This window comes from Carcharhinus amblyrhynchos, chromosome 22 (genome assembly GCF_965287045.1).
Source record: "Carcharhinus amblyrhynchos chromosome 22, sCarAmb.v2.hapA, whole genome shotgun sequence".
In the NCBI taxonomy this organism is placed as follows: domain Eukaryota; kingdom Metazoa; phylum Chordata; class Chondrichthyes; order Carcharhiniformes; family Carcharhinidae; genus Carcharhinus; species Carcharhinus amblyrhynchos.
The window spans coordinates 12,582,225-12,599,403 of NC_137345.1; the positions used below are offsets into that span (position 1 = coordinate 12,582,225).

The window sequence follows — 17,179 nt, forward strand, 5'->3', positions numbered from 1 at the left end:
TAGAGTAGCAAAGAGTAGTGGGCGAGAAGAGGATTGGGAGAGGTTTAAATGTCAACAAAGATTGACAAAGAAGATGATAAAGAAGGGTAGGAGAAACTATGAAGCTGGGCTTGCGTTTAATATAAAAAAGGATAGCAAGAGTTTTTATAAATATATAAAAAGGAAGAGGCTGGCTAGGGTGAACGTTGGTCCCTTAGAGGATGAGAAGGGGGGCTTAGTGGTAGGGGATGGGGATATGGCTGAGGTCCTGAATAACTTTTTTGTTTCTGTCTTCACGGAGGAGGACGTGAATAATTTGCCGGGTGTTAGAGATGGAAAGGTGGTAGGACTGGAGGGTCTTAATGACATTACTGTTACTAGAGAGGAGGTGCTCAACAGACTGGAGGGACTGATTGTGGACAAGTCGCCAGGACCAGATGGAATGCATCTGAGGGTTCTGAAAGAAATGGCGGAGGTGATAGTGGATGCCTTGGTGGTTATTTTCCAAACATCGCTGGATTCCGGGGAAGTGCCGGAAGATTGGAAAGCGGCTAATGTTACACCGTTGTTTAAGAAGGGTGCCAGGCAAAAGGCAGGGAATTATAGGCCGGTTAGTTTAACGTCTGTTGTAGGTAAAATGTTAGAATCCGTCATCAAGGAGGAAATAGCGAGGCATCTTGAGGGGAATTGCTTGATAGAGCAGACGCAGCACTGTTTCGTTAAAGGGAAGTCGTGTCTGACAAATTTACTGGAGTTCTATGAGGATGTGTCTAGGGTGGTGGATAGAGGAGAGCCGGTGGATGTGGTCTTTCTGGATTTTCAGAAGGCGTTTGACAAGGTACCTCACAGGAGGTTATTGCAGAAGGTCAGGGGGCATGGAGCTGGGGGTAGGGTGTTAGCGTGGATAGAGGACTGGTTGTCAAATAGGAGGCAGAGAGTGGGGGTTAATGGGTGCTATTCGGATTGGCGGTTGGTGACTAGTGGAGTGCCTCAGGGGTCGGTGCTGGGGCCTCAGCTATTTACCATTTATATAGATGATCTGGAGGAGGGAACCGAGTGTAGGGTGTCGAAATTTGCTGATGACACCAAGATTGGAGGAAAGGCAAATTGTGCGGAGGGTGTGGAGAGTCTACAGAAGGATCTAGATAGGCTGGGCGAATGGGCCAGGAAATGGCAAATGGAATTTAATGTTGGCAAGTGCAAGGTGGTCCACTTTGGTAGGAATAATGGTAGGAAGGATTATCACTTACGTGGCGAAAAACTGCAGCAGGCGGCGGTGCAGAGGGACCTTGGGGTCCTTGTGCATGAGTTGCAAAAACCCAGCTTGCAGGTGCAGCAGGTGATCAGGAAGGCGAATGGGATGCTGGCCTTCATAGCGAGGGGGATTGAATATAAAAGTAGGGAGGTCTTGCTGCGGCTGTATAGGGCATTGGTGAGGCCGCAACTGGAGTACTGTGTGCAGTTTTGGGCGCCGTACTTACGCAAGGATATTTTGGCCTTGGAGGGAGTGCAGAGGAGGTTTACTAGGCTGATGCCAGAGTTGAGGGGGTTGAGCTATGAGGAGAGGCTGAATAAACTAGGCTTGTACTCATTAGAGTTTAGAAGAATGAGGGGAGATCTCATTGAGACGTATAAGATGATGAATGGGATGGATAGGATAGAGGTGGAGAGACTCTTCCCGCTCAGAAAGGATAATAGGACTAGGGGGCACAGCCTCAAGATAAAGGGGGGGCGGTTTAGAACGGAGTTGAGGAGGAACTTCTTCACTCAAAGGGTGGTGAATCTCTGGAATTCTCTGCCCGTTGGAGTGGTGGAGGCTACCTCGCTAAATATTTTTAAGATGCGGGTTGATGGGTTTTTGATAAGAGAGGGGATTAAGGGTTATGGGGAGAGGGCGGGAATGTGGAACTGAGCCACGACAGATCAGCCATGATCTTATTGAATGGCGGGGCAGGCTCGAAGGGCTAGATGGCCTACTCCTGCTCCTATTTCTTATGTTCTTATGTTCTTAAAATCATTCATCTGTGAATTCAATTCCAAACAGACAGCAAATGAGGGATTCAGCTAACATTGTCAACATGGAATTGTATACAATTTGCTCTTGAGGTGTTTACCACCTGATGAAAATTTGGAACATAATTGGTCAGGCTCTAACAATTTTAGCGCCATCAACAGTGCTGGTAGCAGTGAGCAAATGGGCTTTGGCTGTGACCAGGACCCACAACAATATTTGTATATAGTTAATTAATTGTCACCATTAAGGTGGCCACCCAACACCCCAACCAGTGAGAGAACTGGCCATTCAGCATTGCCACATGGAGTGGTGACACTGCTGGACTTACCCCTGGAGAAGGGGGGCAGGTCGGTGGATGTGCACCTTAATACCAGTCAATTAGTGTCAGGCACCCTCCAGCTAGAAAGTGAGATGAGTTGGGTTTTGGATTCAGGGATACGGTATTCCCAGTTTGGAGGCCTCCCATGGACCAAATAGTGCCTGAAAAGAAAGGCCTTCCCCAGGATGCCATGAGAAGACTAGCAGGATTTACCAGGCAATTTCCTCACAAGGGTGAAGGGCACTTCACAACTACTTGAATGCCATCGAAGATGGACAGACACTTTGCATTGCAATTGGACTCTGGGCTACAGGATTGGCCAATACCTTCCCCATCACTGGCTAGATGCCTTGGCAAGGAGTAGATCTTCTCTGCATGAGTCTATCTTGTATGAACTCCAAAGCTTCACTAGGGGTTCTCCCATGTGAACATATGAATAAAAATATATTGCAGAAAATGTCATACAAATGTTGGACCTTAAAAAAAATTAAAAGTTAAATAAAATAGTGGCTTCCCACGCCAGAAAGATCTAGTGAGCTCTGTGGGGTCAATCTCCTCCATTATGATGTCAGTTTCATTTGGATGTCAGCTCTCATAGACTGAGCAGCCAATCAGATTGAAGTATTGTCACTGGCAGAAAACCAGGAAGTAAAAAGCACCGATTATCCTTCACTCTTTAATCATTTTACAGTGAGTGAAACAAACACTGAGACATCACATGGAATTAATGTATTGGCAGAAACATCAGAAGTAAATGTCTTTTAAACAATAATTATCTTGAAAACCTATGGAAGTTTTATCATGAAATGAAGGGAACAATCCAATTCTTGAATCATCTGCAATCCACTTATTGAAGGCACTGTTAGCCAGAGAGATCCAGGATTTTGACATAGTGACAATGAAGGAAAAGCAATGCATGTCCAATCCAATTTGGTTTTGACTTGGTGAGGAAGTTGCAGATGATGGTGTTCCCATTAATCTCTTCCCCTAGTTCTCCTAGCTGCTAGAGGTGGGTAGATACCAAAAACAAAATCTTGGTGAGTTGCTGCAGTGCATCTTGTAGATAGTACATAACATAAGTATAGTGCACAGCTGGTGCAGACAGTATCTACTATGGTGTAGACCTAATATCTACATCATAGTAGTATCTACTCATCTGTTTCTTACATCAGTGGCTTTGCATAATGCTTATCAACTCATACAATCCTTCAAACAGAACTATGGTGATAAAAGACAACACACTAATTTCATTGTTGCAGCAATCTTCGCAGCTAACTTTTGTATTTCTGATCCTTACCTAACAGATAATGGGGATCTGAAACTATGGAATCTTACAATCATGCCCCATTGGCTGATGGCATATCAAGATGAAGAGATCACAAGAGTGCTGAGAAATCAGATTCGCACCTGAGTAGGGGGAAGGAAAGGGGATCGGTCTGCGTAGTTAGGGAGGAAGGTCACAGAAGGGGCAATCATGCTGGGCAGAGGGGATTGTGATTGGCTGTGGACCCCTATGGTAGAGAGTCACTCTGCTGCTCAGGTCAGAGAGACCTGCTCATGCACAATTGCACACTCTGCTGATCTCAGCTGGTTTTCAGGTGGTTTAAGCCCTGAGTGACGAAAAACAGATGTTGAGGTTTTTTTTCTGCTCTAAATGCCCAAGATACCAGATTTGGATTTACTGAAAAAAAAATCAGAAACTCTACCATTTTCACACTCGTTCTGCACTTAGAACTTTTTTCTAATTTTTACCCACCCATGTGTGATCCAATCCAACACATGACTCGCCAAATTTTAAACAACTATTGATTACAGATTTTTATGTCATTCTGGTGTCATCTACATGGTACGTGACTAGTGACAAGTGCACATTCAATGGGCAGCTTACAGAGCAGCCAACCTACGAGTTCCAAATAAGTTCAAAGTCGTCAAGATATTAATTAATCATTTATCAGTCTCTAAGGATATTCTCAAATTGCAACGCCCCAAGCAATTAAACAAATCATGTTTAATGGCACTGTAAATAAGGTTCTAATTTCTTTTATCAGTTACAATTGCGTTAACAAGTGCCACTGGCATTTAATCATGTGACAAATTACAATAGCTTGGCATTACATAAATTGAAAACAATATCTGTGTTTATCGGCAAGGACATTGATAATTACCAGTTATGGAAAAATTTTTAATTGTCTGATCTGTTATCCAAATCGGATCGGTTTGATCCTGATCACTATAAAAGCAGCAACAACTAGAACCTATTTGCAGGAGCATCTGACATTCCTCTCAGGTGTCATTCTATGAAACCAGGGGACAAAGATGAAGTGGTTGCTCATTGCATTCGCTTGCATTCAGCTCTCTGAGTGTTTAGTCAGGTAAGAACATGCGATCATAGCCTTGGTTTTAAAGTTGCGATATGCGTTGACTGTTTCCTGACAGAGGATGATAATGCCACCAAAATCTTTTGTGTTTACTTCAAACATTTCAACTCTGAGGGGGGAATATTCCCGTCCCACCCACCGTAGTGGGCAGTGAGGGGGTGGGCAATCGTAGTGGGCAGTGAGGGGGTGGACTATGCAAAGGTCCATTGACCTTGGACGGAATTTTTGGGGCAAATCAACCAGAAAACCCTAACCTGAAACTCTCTTCTGCCGTTAGGAACAAAGGGACAAAAGTGGGCCATTGAGCCCCTCGAGTTTGTCCTGCCAATCAATAAGAATGTAGATGGTCTCCGTATACCTCATAGTCATGTCATAGAATCCCTACTGTACAGAACGTGATCATTCGGCCCATCAAGTCCGCACTGGCCACAATCCCACCCAGGCCCCCACTTCCTCAAACCCACTATTAATACTGCAAATTCCTTTGACATTAGAAGCAATTTAGCATGGCCAATCCACCGAACCCACGCATCTTTGTATTTTGGAAGGACACCAGAGCACCCTGAGGGGACCCATGCAGACACGGGGAGAATATGCAAACTCTGCACAGACAGTGACCCAAGGCTGGAATTGAATCTCGGTCCCTGACGCTGTGAGGCAGCAGTCCTAACCACTGTGCCAGTGTGCCCCCCTGACTTATACCCCTTAACATCTTTGGATAATAAAAATCTATCAATTTCAGCTTTAAAACTTACAATTGATCTAGCACCAATTGCCATTTGTGGAAGAGAATTTCAAATTTTTACCATCCTTTGTGTGTACAAGTGTTACCCAAGTTCACTCCTGAATGGTTTAGTTCTAATCTTTAAACTAGTCGCCACCTCCCCCCCCTCCAGTGTTTGACTCCTCAAACAACAGAAATAATTTATTTCTATTTATTCTATCTTTTCCTCTCACAATCCTCATAACTTTGATCAATTTGTCCCTCAATCTTTTAAACTTGAGGGAATATTACCTTTGTTTTGTGCAATGTCCTGTCAATAGCGTTCACCAAACAGGCAACCTCTGTGTGCACTTTAATCTTTGGAATGAAGATACCATTCTGGTAAATGTATGAAACAGTCCAGCCAAGCCTAATATATCCTTCTGAACGTGTGGTGTGTGTAGTACTGAGCGATTGGTTTAGCAGAAGCATGACTTCTACATCAGTGCTGTTATTCAGCTTTTAATTTAAATACCTTCCGAGCTTTCCAGTTCAGTGAGACTAATAAGGGTTGTCTCTTACTTAATCCAACAGTCGCTCTCTTTAACACTTTAGGTACCAAGTCCAATTTAAACAGTGGCAACTCTCGAACTCTTTAACTGAAATTTAACTCTTAACTGAACAGTAATTTTCATTATTTATCATTGAAGTGGCTAAAATTCACAAAATGTATAATTTTGGTTTACTTATTATGGTAAGTTTGTTCATCAGTGTCCACAAACCAGCACCTTCATGGACACTCACTCTGGCCTGACTATTGTAGACATTACATAAAGTGTTTGCAGGACTTCAGCAGAGCATGAAATGGTTAAAAGAAAAGGGGTTCAGTTTCAAGTGCCGCATTGTGAAAAAGACAGAAATCTTCTTTCACAATGTTCTACACACAATCAGCATGCATCTCAATTCAAGACAGATGTTGGGTGGAATTCTTCAGCCGGGCTTGTCTCAAAGCCAGAAATTCCCGCCCATCCGTCAATGGGGTTTCACATTATCCGTAATGTGCCCACTAAAATTCGGGATGGGAGAATTCCAGCCGCTATTTAAAACGGAGATTGCCAGATACTTGTAATCACTCTTTGTAGTCCATTTTGAAAATAGTTGCACTCCCTGCGGCCTACTCCTGCTCTTAATTTGTGTGTTCGTATACATGGATACCTTCATATATTAATCTCTGGTTTTTGTAGATGTTACTTGTATTTCCTAATCAGAATATAGTACACAAGACCATAAGATATAGGAGCAGAATGAGGCCATTTGGCCCATCAAGTCTGCTCCACCATTCAATCAAGGCTGATATGTTTCTCATCCCCATTCTCCTGCATTTTCCATGTAATCTTTGATCCCTTTACAAATCAAGGACCTATCCATCTCTGTCTTAAATGCACCCAATGACCTGGCCTTCACAGCCTTCTGTGGCAATGAATTCCACCGATTCACCACCCTCTGGCTGAAGAAATTTGTTCTCATCTCGATTCTAAAGGGTCGTCCCTTTACTCTGAGTTTGTGTCCTCAGATCCGAGTCTCTCCTACTAATGGAAGCATCTTCCCCATCTCCACTATATCCCGTCCCTTCAGTTTTCTGTAAGTTTCACCTGAGATAAATGATACTGAGAGAAAGGTGCAAAAAAAGATATTTGAGCTAATTCAGAAGGATGCATCAGACTGAATGTTGACCCATTCTCACTCCTATCCTTTCAGAGTGAAACTAATTAGGGGTAAATCTCTCCGTGAAGAGTTGGAGGAACGTGGTTTACTTGAGGATTTTCTGCAGAAAAACTCGTACAATCCATATTCAAAATACTTTGGACCAGCCCAGAAGGGACCACAGATTGCTTCAGATCCAATAACAAACTACCTGGATGTAAGTAATCTGTTATGTTTCTAAGGAAGAACAGCAAACGGAATACAATTGAAGCAGCCACAGCGCGGTTAACTTGATTGCATTCTGCCCTTTATTAACCTGCCGCGTGTATCTGGAACCCAAAAATGCAACAAGTGTTCAGTCAGTCATTTTGCAACGGACTTGCTTTTGCAGAGCGCTAAGGAAGTTGTGAGGGATGCGCTCTGTTAGGTGAGGTGGCAAACCAAGATCTTGGGGGCAAACTTGCCAGAATTTGGCAAAGTGTCAGGTTCGGAGTGAAAACCGGAGTGTTTCTCTCCAGAGAAAAAGATCAGGTTTCTCTCCAGGTCTTCTGACACTTTGTCAAAACAAAAACGGGTGGATGCATTTCACACCATTACCTAGAGGGCTGAGGCCAGGACGAGGCTGAGGCTCGTAAAGCCATTTTTAAAGTTAAAGTTTATTTATTAGTCACAAGTAAGGCTCACATTAGCACTGCAATAAAGTTACTGTGAAAATCCACCAGTCGCCACACTTCAGCGCCTGTTCGGGTACACTGAGGGAGAATTTAAGATGCCAATACATCTAATCAGCACATCTTTCGGACTGTGGGAAGAAATCAGAGTGCCCAGAGGAAACACGCACAGGCATGGGGGGGGACGTGCAGACTCCGCACAGACAGTGATCCAAGTTGGGAACCAAACCTGGGACCCTGGAGCTATGAGGCAGTAGTGCTAACCACTGAGCCACCGTGCTGCCCACGCCCTGCTCAGAGGTAAAAAAAATCCTCTTCCCGCCACAGCATCACAGTTCTCAGGGGCGAGGCATTCATCCCGTCCCCAGTCAACGCTGGCATTCCCCTCCACTCCCCAAACATCACGGACAAGGGACCCCCTTGCCCCCAAAACCCCACATAAACAGACATAGTCAGCATGCGTAGCTCCCATGCCTCCTCCCCCACACCACCACCAATAAGTCAAAGCCTTCAGGCTCCCACAAGGGTCTGCCTCTGGCACTGCCTCCAGCACAGGTTGGCACTGCCAGGTTGACATTGTGCCAACTTCGCTGTACCATCTTGTGCCAAGGCCATCGCCATGGGCACTGCCTGGTGACATTCTTCTCTCCTGGGAAATCAATTCACCGTTGCACCCCTGGGTGGTGGGGGGAATATATCTTCATCGGGGTGGACCTGTTGTAAACCTCACCGACATTATGCCACTTTGGCGAAATATGAATATACGCCAAGGGGAAATATATGGCGGGGAGAGAGGGGGTGCTTAATTGTATTCAAATGCATGTTAATATAAGAAAATCAGGTTCACGTCCAATAAGGGCGTAAAACTGATTACATCACTGGTGAGGTGTGGCAAAAATTGGGAATTGCAAATCTTGCCACTGGTCTCATGCAGAGAGAGAGTGGGCTCAAGATCCCACCCAGATGGATGTAAAAGAGACCAAGCCAGCTTTTGATGCAGAACCAGTAAGTTCAACTCAACAGTCATCACTTAACATAGCTCCTGACTAAAAATCTGGTTGTCATCACAACACTTTTTTGTGGGAGCTTGCTGTGAGCAAATTGGTTGTCATTCTACCTAAATCACGCAAGAGGTCTCACAACACCAGATTAAAGTCCAACAGCTTTATTTGGTATCACGAGCTTTCAGAGCACTACCCCTTCATCAGGTGAGTCACTGGATGAAGGAGCAGCACTCTGAAAGCTCGTGATACCACTTAAATCCCTGCTGGACTTTAAACTGGAGCTGTGAATTTTCTTACTGTGCTCACCCTAGTCCAACGCTGGCATCTCCACATCATTCCTAAGTCATAACAGTTACTACGCTAAAGAAATTACTTTATTGGCTGTTAAGTCCCTCGGGATATTCCGGAATTCTGAAAACTGCTATATAAAAACACCAACTTTTTTTCATCATTACCGGAATCACAGAAGAGATATTAAATCGAATTAATTCAGTTCCAGTTTCCCTCATGAAACTGACAATTTGCCATTCCTGCATTTGTTGCTAAGTGCTCATTAGCTCCAATTTCTCAAACACTTCATTCCGTGAATCAGCGGAACATTTGCCAAAAGTGTCCTTTGTAAATCTTAATTTTGAAACACGAAGGAATCGGTTTGAACTAAACTCTGGAGACTGTAAAATGCAGTCGGAAAAACAGTTGCAAAACGTGGTTCCCATAATTCTCTAAATTATTCTAAGAAAACTCTAAAGGCTTTATTCAAGTAGGACATGGCCAGAATTTATTGCCCATTCCTAGTTTCCCTTGTACAGGGTGTAGCTGGGAGTCAACCACATTGCTTAAACATATCTGACCTGTAACACATCTCCACTGTACTTTGCTATTATTTGACATGTTGCCTTTTAATTTCCTGACAGCTGTTTTACTACGGAACGATCAGCATTGGCACTCCACCTCAGAGTTTCGTTGTCGTCTTTGATACTGGCTCTTCAAACCTTTGGGTTCCCTCGGGTTACTGCTCCAGTCCAGCATGCAGTAAGTAAGATAGTGGAAGAAGTTCTCACAATCGCACATTTTAGTTTTATTGAACATAATGATCTATAGAAACTTGAGGTGATATAGTTACTCTTCTTTTAACTCAAACTGTGAAGCACTAAATTCCCATTTGGCTCTGTGAGTGATTTAAATGATTGGCTAATTCAATTCTTTAGTCTTTGAATTATCAGGAATAGATTGTATCTCAAAGAAGCTTAGAGGATGGTTAGTGTCTGGAATGAGCTTCCAGAGGCAGTAGTAGAGATGGGTACAATTTTGTCTTCTAAAAATCGTTTAGACAGTTACATGGTAAAAAGGGTTTAGATGGATATGGACCAAACGTGGGCAATTGGGACTTGCTTAGGGGTTAAAAAGGGGTAGCATGGACAAGTTGGGCAGACGGGCCTGTTTCCATGCTGTAAATCTCTATGACTCTATGACTAAGCTGACTGACCTGAATTGATTCAGGATCCAACTCCAACTTAAATCTCCAGGTCATTCATTTAAAGCAAAACAGTGGTGGACAACCAATGCTCGAGGGGCCACATGCAGGCAGCACATCTGGGTTCTGAGTGCAGCCCATGAAACATTGGGTGGGATTTTCCAGCTGTGCTTTCCCCAAGGCTGGAAAGTCCTGCCTGAAGTCAAAGGACCTTTGCCTGGTCCATGTCCCGCCATGACTAATCCATCTAACCTACACAACCTACACAATTTAGCACGGCCAATCAACCTAAGCTGCATATATTTGAACTGTGGGAGGAAACTGGAGCACCTGGAGGAAACCCACGCAGACATGGAGAGAATGTACAAACTCCACTCAGACAGTCATCCCTGGCCAGAATTGAACCCAGAGCCCTGGTACTATGAGGCAGCAGTGCCAACAACCCAGTCACTGTACCATCTCAATTGTATTCTCACCTACTGGATCAGTTAGCAATGTCATGCCCAATGGAAGAGACACAGTGAGATATTAGCAGAATGTAAATAAATTCCACAGATCATGAGACTTCCGAATGAATGAAATTGGACAAATGAAAAGGTTGCAATATGAGAACTGCCTCTTGAAATGACCTGGAAGTAGCAGACCAGAGTTATGCATCGGATTTCTACCGCCTCACCTGCCACGGGTTCAGAGCAGGCAAGAGGGGGGCAACAGAAATGTCTGTTGACCTCGGGTGGGAATTTCTAGCCTTGCTCAAGCAAGACTATAAAATCCTGCCCATACTGTCTACTGAGCATAAATGTTGAAGCAGGGAGGGGAAAATGGGTTCTCCTGATAATCCAGTAGCTTTATAGTCACAGAGTCATAGAGGTTTAGAGCCTGGAAACAGACCCTTTGGCCCAACTTGTCTATGCTGCCGTTTTTTTCAAACCTCGAAGCTCATCCCAATTGCTTGCTCTATACCCTCTATACCCATCTTACTCATGCAACTGTCTAAACACTTTTCAAAAGACAAAATTGTACCTGCCTCTACTACTATCTCTGGCAGCTTGTTCCAGATGCTCACCACTCTTTGTGTGAAAAAATTGCCCCTCTGGAGCCTTTTGTATCTCTCCCCTCTCACCTTAAACCAATGCCCTCTGGTTTTAGACTTCCCTACCTTTGGGAAAAGACATTAACTATCTAGTCACCACTATCAATGCTAGCTTTTTGTTCCATATTTAGTTTTAATTAATTGAAGTTAACTTCCCCAGATGCTCTGGTGGGATTTGACCATTTCCCCACACCAAGTCCTGGTCAACTTTTTGTTGTATTAAAATTAATTGTATAATCTGATGAAACTGACTGTATAAAATGTGCTTTTCCTGCAGATAACCATCGCAAGTTTAATCCACAAGCCTCCTCAACATTTAAGATGGGTAACAGATATGTTGCCATCCAATACGGAACAGGCAGAATGACTGGTGTACTGGGATATGATACTGTCAGAGTAAGTCAAACTAGCTGATCACCAGGTACTCCGGTTTCCTCCCACTGTCCAAAGATGTGCGGGTTCAGTTGATTGGCTATGCTAAGAAATTGCCCCTTAGTGTCCGAGGATGTGTAAGTTAGAGGGATTAATGGGTATAATATGTAGGGATATGGGGGTAAGGCCTAGGTGGGATAGTGTTCGGTGCAGGCTCGATGGGCCGAAGGACCTCTTTCTGCACTGTAGGGTTCTATGATTCTATGATATCTGAGGTACCTCAAGTATTCTTCGCCATCAGTATTGCAGATGGTGGGCAGGAATTTATAGTCTCATTTGACCCAAGACTGGGAAATCCTGCTCAAGGTCAACAGACCTTTCCATTTTTTGTTCCTCGGCTGCTCCGATTCCTGTGGTAGGCAGGGTAGTAGAATTCTAGCATGTCTGTTTTTTTAATTCTGTCACAAGGCATAGAAGTCATGAGATTGGCCCATCCCAAATTGCCCTTGAACATCTCACCAAGTTTCCGCAAAACTGAAGAACAACTTGGAGTATTGTGAGCAATTTTGGGCCCCAGATTGAAGGAAGGGTGTGCTGGTCTTGGAAAGGGTCCAGAGGAGGTTCACAGGAATGATCCCTGGAATGAAGAGCTTATCGTATGAGGAACGGTTGAGGACTCTGGGCCTGTACTCATTGGAGTTTAGAAGGATGAGGCGGGGATCTTATTGAAATTTACAGGATACTGCGAGGTCTGGATAGAGTGGGGATGTGGAGAGGATGTTTCTATTAGTAGGAAAAACCAGAACCAGAGGGCACAACCTCAGGTGAAAGGAACAATCTTTTAAAACAGAGATGAGGAGAGATTTCTTCAGCCAGAGAGTGGTGAATCTGTGAAGTCTTTGCTGCAGAAGGCTGCAGTGGCCAGGTCATTAAATGTCTTTAAGACAGAGATAGATAGGTTCTTGATTAATAAGGGGATCGGGGGTTATGGGGAAAAGGCAGGAGAATGGGGATGAGAAAAATATCAGCCATGATTGAATGGCGGAGCAGACTCGATGGGCCGAATGGCCTGATTCGGCTCCTATGTTTTATGGTCTTATCCTCTTTAACTTCCTGCTTTTTGTATCTCATCATCCTTGAGTTAAACATCAGCAATCCATGAGCTTTTTTGATTCATTTCTGTACCTGGATTTATGTTGTTGGACTCCTGATTCACCCTCCTCTATTATTTTTAACTTCTTACCATTTGGAAAATTTTCTTTGTTTTCTGTCCAAAGTGGATGATCTCACACATGCCCACATTGAACTCAGAAAGCACATTCAATAATCCTGTTAATGTTCCTTTGCAACAATGACCTGCCACCTGAGCTATTTTTTATCCCTCCTAACTTTATGTTAATCTGCCGTCTTAAACAACTCTCAATTCCTTCGTCTGGGTGATAAATAAATATGGCAAGAAGCTGAAACCCCACATCAGATAAAGAACAAAGAACAAATCACAGGAAAAGGCCCTTCGGCCCTCCAAGCCTGTGTCGATCGTGTTTACCTATTTAAACCAACCACATATGTCCCGCTATTCCCCGTTTGTTCATATACCTATCAAGATAAGTCTTAAATGTGGCTAATGTCATTGCCTCAACTACCTCACTTGGCAGTGCATTCCAGGCCCCCACCACCCTCTGTGTAAAACACTCGCCCTACACACCTCCACTGAATCTTTCCCCCTTATTTTGAACTTGTGCCCCCTTGTAATTGTCATTTCCAATGAGTTCCTGAGAGAACACCACTTGTCAAATTCCATCATACATACTGGATAAGGGGTAGCACATTTAGAACAGAGTTGAGGAGAAGCTACCTCTCCCAAAGAGTTGTGAATTTGTGGAATTACCACTCCAAAGTGCAGTGGATGCTGGGACAGTGAGAAAATTTAAGGAGGAGTTAGGCAGATTCTTAATTAGTACTGGGTTAAAGGGTAATGGAGCGAAGCAGGAAAATGGGGATGAGGAGCATATCAGCCATGATCGAATGGCAGAGCAGATTTGATGGGCCGACTGGCCTATTTCTTTTCCGATATCTTATGAAATTATGAACTTATACATATCCTTTATCTCCACTCTCTGAATCCTACCTCCCAACCAATTTCTAACCAAACTATGTGCTTACTTTTGCATAAATTCGCTTGCGTAAAAACCTATCAGGTGTCTGATGAAGGAGCAGCGCTCCAAAAGCTCGTGATACCAAATAAACCTGTTGGGCTTTAATCTTGTGTTGTGAGACTTCTTACTGTGCCCACCCCAGTCCAATGCCAGTATCTCCACATCATGACTAATTGAGTACAAATGCCAACCATTGATGTATGCTTCGACTATACAGCCATGAACCCCAATGCCTACCTCGTGGTTTGGTGAAGGTTATCCTATTTTTGCCCTGACACCCTCTCCATACGCTGTGAGAAAAAGACCAGAGTCCCAAGATGGTTAAAGTCAGAAAAGTTATTTTGATTGTGCACGGGAAAGATTCAAGTTACAGAATCTCTGAAGGAGCAGTTACAATAACATACAGCTTCAGCTGGATGTCTGCCTGAACTTATTTTGACTGCTCATGGCCATCACTGTGTCCCTGCTGAGCATGTCATCATATTGTCCTTACACATCCGTGGACAGCACCTTCCAAACTCATGACCATTTCCATCTCGAAGAATAAAGACAGCAGATACATGGAAACACCGCCATCTGAAAGATCCCTTTCAAGCCACGCACCATCCTGACTTGGAAATACATCTCCATTTCCTTCGCAGTGGCTGGGTCAAAATCCTGGAATTCCATCCCTAATGGCACTGTGGATCAACCCCCAGCGCAAGGACTGCAGTGATTAAAAGAAGGCAGCTCACCTCCACCTTCTCAAGGACAACTAGGGATGGGCGATAAATGCTGGCCAGCCAGCGATGCCGTTTTCCAGCATGAATTTTTTAAAAAGTTCTCACAGTCAAGCAAGCTGATGGGAAAGTAGGAAATGTTAAAATATGAACAAAAACAGCCCAGGTTGACTGGTGACTGTAACTTTATCGCTAACAAAACACACCTTGAATAACAGGTTAGGTGTGTATGCTAAAGGTAACGGAAAAATTCACCAAAAGAAACAGCTTTCATAAATATAACTCGCTTCAGAACTCAAAGTAATTGTTCTAACTCTTTATTTCCCAACTTACATATTTCCTACAGCTCCCAGAGGAAGGTGTGGTGTTTTGGAATATGATTTGTTTCCTCAGTGGCTTGGACGATTGGCGTCCACATCTGCCCATTCAGAGGCTGCAGTGCCTCAACTCACTCGACATACTAGTGTACATTGGCTGAGACAATGGAGTGGGAAATTCTAGTGCAAGGAGTCTATATCCCTGTCTTTACACTCCCAAAGACATTCACCCAGTAAGGAGCAGCAGGACGTCCTGTGCCTTCCAAAGGCCAAGAAACTAACAGAACCCCAATGTGTTCATGTGTTACTTGACATTCTTATAAGTTGACCAATGTAAATATTTACACTGTCTTCTTTTCGAATAGGTATCCAGCATTGATATCATCCAGCAAGAATTTGGTTTAAGTATCACTGAGCCAAGCTCTTTCCTTTACTCCGCTCCATTCGATGGAGTTTTGGGGCTGGCATATCCAAATCTGTCTTATTCCGGTGCCACAACTGTTTTCGATAACATGATGACCCAGCATCTGGTGGAGCAGCCTCTATTTGCTTTTTACCTGACCAGGTGAAGTGTCTTTAATATTTACTAATTAATCTCTTCATAAAGAACATCCAACAAAATCTCCACAAAGCTTACTCTTTCTTTCAAGAGAGAAAATGCTGGAAGCATCTATAAGAAGAGAAAAGAGCTGAAGTTTTGAGTCCAGTTGACCCTTTGCCAAAGCTAAAAGACGTAGAAAGTGGGAGATAGTGCAGGGTGAGGGAATGAAAGATGAGTCACAGACACAGAAACCAGGGGAAAGTGCTGCTGATGGCAGCCCAGAGAGAGAACAAATGGAGTAAATGGTCCAATGGTAAGTAGCTGAAGTCAGAGGGTAAACTGTGACAGAAGAAGATGTGGTGGGAGGGGGACGGTGGGAATGGGTGGGAGAGAGGTAAAATAAGAAAAAGGGGGAAAGGGGAAGCAAAGGAGGAGAAAAGATAAGGAAAAAGGGGGATAAAGTAGGGGAAAGAGTGGAGGGGGGGAAGAAAAATGAAGAAAGACAATAAAAGGTAGAGAACAGTTAAAGATTAAATAAAATGAAAGCAGAGGGGTGGAGGTGGGGTAGAGTTAATCACCTGTTGTTGTTGAATTCGATGTTGAGACCAAAAGGCTGTAATGTGCCCAGCTGGAAGATGAGATGCGTGAGCTTAACTGGAACATTGCAGAAAGCCAAGGACAGACATGTGGGCATGGGAGCAGGACCGTGTGTTAAAATGGCAACCAACGGGAAGGTCAGAGTTCTGATTGCTCACAAACCAAAGGTGCTCAGCAAAGCCATCATCCAGTCCATGCTTTGTCTCTCTGATGTAGAGGAGACCACACTGGGAACAGTGATTGCAATAAACCAAATTGAAAACGGTGCAAGTGAAACACTGCTTAACCTGGAATGAGTGTATTGGACCTTGGATGTTAAGCATGGAAGAAATAAAGGGATGGTACCATGAGTAATGGGAGAGGTGTTGGGTATGATGGAGGAGCGGTCTAGGTTTGTTGTCTCTATATCGGAGAGACCAAACTTAGACCAAATGATCGCTTTGCTGAGCACATTCGATCTGTGTACAATCAGGAACCAGACCTTCTGGTTTTTCTTATTTTACTTCCCCTTTTCTGATTTTGCTTCTTTCCTACCTGTTTGTTCTCTCTATGGACTACAATCAATAGCACTTTCCCCTGGTTTTGTAGCTATGATTCATCTTTGTTCTCTTACCCTGCAATATAAATATCTCCCACTCTCTATGCCTTTTAGCTTTGACAAAGGGTCATCAGGACTCGAAATGTCAGCTCTTTTCTCTCCTTACAGAAGCTGCCAGACCTGCTGAGATTGTCCAGCATTTTCTCTTTTTGTTTCAGATTCCAGCATCCATAGTAATTTGTTTTCTTTCAACCTCGCTTTATCAACACCTGGGTTCTTCTCTGGCATAATTCAATCGATGATACAGCATTGGGAAATTAAGGAGAGCAAGGATGGGAGGCCTGTAGTCAGATCTCCATCCCTACCTGCAATGGAGCAAAATTTCTTCCAGCTCCCCGCCCCATTGGGCAGGAACCTTGGCCACCTGGCTCTTGGTCACCCTCTGTTTTGCTTCAGGACCCTATGCACCCCGGACATTCCTTCTTCCACCTTCTTCCATTGGGAAAAAGATCCAAAAGTCTGATATTACATATCAATCGACTCAAGAACAGCTTCTTCCCTGCTGCCATCAGACTTCTGAATGGGCCTACCTCGCATTAA

General features: G+C 43.8%; 1 protein-coding gene across 1 annotated transcript in view; it reads left to right on the top strand.

Annotated features, from left to right (window-relative positions):
• The first annotated feature begins 4,628 nt into the window (after positions 1-4,628).
• LOC145357155 (uncharacterized) overlaps positions 4,629-17,179 on the top strand; it is a 53,381-nt gene continuing 40,830 nt past the window's right edge. Inside the window, exons 1-5 of the mRNA XM_080210311.1 lie at positions 4,629-4,684; positions 7,152-7,314; positions 9,687-9,804; positions 11,617-11,735; positions 15,269-15,468. Coding sequence (XP_080066437.1) covers positions 4,629-4,684; positions 7,152-7,314; positions 9,687-9,804; positions 11,617-11,735; positions 15,269-15,468 — 656 coding nt within the window. The remainder of the gene's footprint in view (positions 4,685-7,151; positions 7,315-9,686; positions 9,805-11,616; positions 11,736-15,268; positions 15,469-17,179) is intronic.